Source organism: Triticum urartu, chromosome 7A, assembly GCF_056163025.1.
Source record: "Triticum urartu cultivar PI428250 chromosome 7A, HENAU_Tu73, whole genome shotgun sequence".
NCBI lineage: Eukaryota > Viridiplantae > Streptophyta > Magnoliopsida > Poales > Poaceae > Triticum > Triticum urartu.
In genome coordinates this window covers 689,179,460-689,183,768 of record NC_141879.1, presented here as the reverse complement: position 1 = coordinate 689,183,768, position 4,309 = coordinate 689,179,460, and the positions used below count along the sequence as shown (strand labels likewise).

General features: G+C 43.7%; 1 protein-coding gene across 6 annotated transcripts; it reads left to right on the top strand.

Moving 5' to 3' along the window:
* Positions 1–455: 455 nt before the first annotated feature.
* LOC125538472 (uncharacterized) lies at positions 456–4,029 on the top strand. 6 transcript variants are annotated; one of them, XR_015610604.1, is made up of 8 exons: positions 469–581; positions 2,068–2,081; positions 2,171–2,231; positions 2,459–2,536; positions 2,634–2,699; positions 2,789–3,253; positions 3,334–3,492; positions 3,901–4,029. XR_015610604.1 is itself a non-coding variant. In XM_087535140.1 (7 exons), exons 1-5 carry the CDS (start codon positions 545–547, stop codon positions 2,892–2,894), a joined length of 324 nt encoding a protein of 107 aa, XP_087391266.1. In that variant the 5' UTR covers positions 469–544; the 3' UTR covers positions 2,895–3,253; positions 3,334–3,492; positions 3,901–4,029. The 6 variants fall into 6 exon arrangements, 2 of the variants coding, with proteins under 2 accessions (XP_087391266.1, XP_087391265.1); XR_015610602.1 differs by having other exon boundaries at positions 456–581; positions 2,068–2,231; XR_015610603.1 differs by having other exon boundaries at positions 456–581; positions 2,068–2,231; positions 2,459–2,551.
* The last annotated feature ends 280 nt before the right edge of the window (positions 4,030–4,309 follow it).

The following is a 4,309-nucleotide window of genomic DNA, read 5'->3' as shown; positions in this document are numbered from 1 at the left end:
CCTGTCTTGGGTGTGTGTGGCATGTGTTTGTATCGGTTGCTTCGATGTATGTGATGGTTGCTTTATACTAAAGCGGGGAAACTCTTTTTAATTCGTTAATTGGCTTTCTCAAATGGCGATGACTATACAAATATCGACGACAAGAACGTTATGGGAGAGGGTGCCGGATCGCCCCTCCATAATTCTTGGATTTGGTGGGTTTGTAACCATGATATAACTTTTACAAACAAATTTTAGTATTTCCTCTGTCTCAAAATAGATTTACAAACTAGAACATTCCCTCAAAAAATTATTACTTTTTTAAAATAAAAATAATTACTTCCCACCACCTAATTTAGGTGTACCATTGTTTGCGCCAATATTTTTTAACCTCTCGCTAAAAGGTCGTAAATTAGCGTCTTTGTTCCCATCAAAAAATAGCTTATATTAACCTTCCCCCTAAATACCCTCCTAATAGAACCACTCCACGGCGTCTTCACGGGAGATTGGATCTGAGCTCTCGTCCGTGGTTCCTCTGTGCTGCCGACGTCATGACGGCGTCAACATGGCGAACCACACCCGAGTTAGCTGCACGGCGTCAGGTTATTCCTCCCGATCTCCTCCCTTCCTGGAACCTCCGCTCCTCGATCTCGCCCTCCTCCCTCTCCTCTGCGCCCGCCGACGTGGGCCGCGTCTCCGTGTCCTCGGCCATACCGGCGGCAGCAGCGATGCGGTCTGGCGTCGGCGCCGACGGAGTTCCCGTCTCATCCCCTTGCCCATTAATCTCGTGTCTGGACCAAGCATGACACCACCTCGGTGTTGCACGCCGCGACAATGCCCGCCCGGGCTCAAACCCCCCTCCCCCACGAGCTCTTCCTCGACGTGCCGCTCTTTTCGTCCCTTCTCTCCTCCGCTCGCCGCTTGGTCGTAGAACTAGTCAGGGCAGGGGACAACATGGCCGCCGCCAAGCAGCAGCCGCCGCTATACATTGCCGTCGCCGACGACCGCCAGAGGAGAACCTTCCCCTGCACGCGCCCCATCCTGGAGAGCGCGCTCCAGCTCATGGGCTGCAAGCCACGCCACACCTTCAAGGTCTGTCTTCCCCCATCTTGCTTGTCCCACAATCTGTTAGCTCACTTCTTTTCCCTTGGGTTCAGTCTGAATCTTTAGATTAGACTCAGTATCCTACCATCTCTGCCGCATCCCTGAACCTCCATAGCAAGCGATGTAGATCAGTTTTTTTTGGTATTCCATACTCATATCCTACTTCAATTGGCTGATGGGATCAGTCTCATAGTGTTTTTCGTTACAATTAGCGAGCGCTGTACATCTGCCTCATATCCTGCTTCAATTGGCTGAACCTACAGAGTGTATTTAATTAGTATGATGTTCACAGCAGGGGTGGAGCTACTAGGAGCCTCTGATGCACAGGCATCAGGGTCGATGTTGATTTCTTCAAGCGATTGTGTAGAGTTGTTTGGCCGTGCACCAGGTTAGGCTGACAGCGCTGCATCAGGTACAGAGACAATCCCATGGCGGCCTTGTTCGGAACTGGTTCATGGGTAGGCCAGGTCTTGTTCAGACGTGGCCAGGCCTTGGCGTAGCCTTGTGGGCTGTAGCCTTTTGGGTACGTTTGGTGTGGCTGGGCATCAAGGCGTCAATGCCCTTAGGTGTTGTAGGGTCACGCCGACACGCGATCACTCGACGAACCACATCGGATGGGCGACGCTGTGCTAGGCTCGGTCTTTACACCTAGCATCATCCATGCTAATCCGATCAGTCACTGACCTCAGCTCTAGCTCAAAGGTAGAGTATGACATATAGATGTAGTAAATCTTAAATCTCGGGTTAACCATTGCAAAAATTGTGCTTTTAGGCGGTATCTTCTTAGATTTTTTTTTTAGTTCTATGTACAGGGGTATTCTGAAGTTGAGAATTCAGTTCATTTACTTGACTTTATCAAATGTGGATAGCCACAAGACTGGAGACGCGAGACTTTGTGTATAGTCTAATAATGTTGCAATAAGTCGCTCCATCGTCGTATTTTCCCTCCTTTTTTGCAATAATTGTTCATTCACATTTTTTCAGAAACTATTGCCAATGTACTAAGTCTTATTCAGAGATTGTCAATATTGTTGGGCGTGTCCTGCTCTCCCTCTTTTATATTTGGTTGTTTGGTCTCACACTGAAGGTGCTAGATGTAATGTGGACTCAGGGCCAGAACAGAGAAGAACCAGAGCAGCTAGACTCGGGTGTGTGTTCAAGGCAACAAATGCCCTCTTTTCCACTGAACCACCAACACATGCTAGCTCTGCTCTTTTGATGTTCACTTACACAAAAAAAGACCACACTGTATCCATACCCGTGCATGCACAAGCCCACACTGTACTACACTATTTGGGTACACACTCAGTACAATATCTTCAGCTTCTACAATGGCTTGTCTGACTGGTTATATTTGGTTTCAATAAATTGATAGGAACGCAGCCAAAAGAACGCCGATAACCGTAAGAAACAGAAGACAAAACATAAAATTGGATCAAAATCTTACTCGCAAGTAAGCTTTGAGAAGGTATGAGTCTAACTAAATATGTATGCCTCGCTGCTAAATATGGTTTCGTGTTTCAAGCATCTCATTGTTATATTACTTGCAGAGAAACTTGGAACTCACCCACACGAACGACGGAACATGGTCTAACACAGAGTCCTAGAAAGTTTGCGTAAGTACACTGACTTTTGGTTATTCTATAGTTATTTTATATAGTGTCAATATTGGTGCCGTACCTATAATTGTTATTTTCATTTTTAGAACAAAGCACGTCAAGAGGTTCAAAACAAAGAAACTGAAACTGAAGGTCCACTTTCAAGTGAGCAGAAAAACAATATTTTCCAGACCGCATACAAAGAGACTCTGAAATGCAAGTCATCGCAGCCTTGTGGGTACGGATACATGGCCAAACCTTCAACTGGTTCTCAAAGGTTTCGTATCCAGGTTGAAGAGCAAGCTCGTGCTACAGCAGCCACCCAGCAGCAAAACTCTGAGCTCAGCCAGCAGGTCAACGAATTACAAGATCAACTACAAGCTGAACGTGCAAACACACAAGAGAGGATTAACTTGGAGTGTACTGAGAGAGAACAACTTGAGGAGAGGTTAAAAGAAGAGCATGCTGAAAGGGAAAGATTGTTGGAATAGGAGCGAACATCAAGACCGGAATTTGAAAAAAACATGATGCCAAAGTTTGTAGCATTGAGCCAACAGATGGGAACCCAACAGGTGATTACAGTCATATGCTTGCGACCTTGTAAGATTTATGTTGCTTACTTGCATTGCTAAAAGTGCACTTATATTTACAGGTGCCTAAGGATTGACAAAGAAAATAGTAACCCAAACTTGCAAAATACACGTTTATAGAGATCTAGTCCTAATAAGACTCCAGTTCAAGGCCAATTATTATTTCTTCAAATGCGCTCATACAAGCTGCAACAAGGAATTCTCGAATGTTTAAAGCAATGGTAAGTCACAACCTTACTTTCTCTTCATGTTCACTTGCATTTTATACGTCATTGGCATTCATAACTAGCTAGCTGTTTCTTCTCTTTCACCATGTGTTGTTGCTGCATCGAGTCACAACTTAAACAAAAAATGAATATGTGCTAGCTAGGAACATGAACTTAACTGAAACTATACATCAGGTCACAACTTAAATCAGTAGCAGAACCTTTTAGTAGATGTACTTGTGCTTATGCTTTAGGCATTTACACTTGTATGATTGTTCTAATCCCTCAGTTACATGCTTGTTGACACAGTATTAGTCTAGTTAGTCTGGCGATAGTTCCTTTTAACTATGGGGCTGGAATAATTGTATGGTGTATGTTATGTTGGACTCATTAACTAGAACTTTTTTTATTTCTTGATTGCAGGATCCAAAGAACTAGCTGGCCTGGACTCTAGATCACGGACCGTTTAGTCTTTGCAATTAATTTGGATGGCTAAATTATATCTGAGTTTCATTTGATGGATATTTGCTACGAGAATTATGAACTTTATGAATCTACATATTATACGTATGGTTTTGAAATTGTAATTGAATGCATGTATTTTTTTATGGTTGCAATATGCTACAACCCACTTTCTGTTGCCACATGTTAGCACCACCAAAAAAAGTGTTGCGTCATATCTCAGTCGATATGCCTATTATTTTGTTGCACTAGGATGTTGTAACAGATCACTTCATAATGTCTGGCACCACAAATTTTTTCATGACGCGATAACTGTTTGGTGCTACCAAAGTAATTTTTGTTGAAATAGAGTATCACCATGGAAATTTTA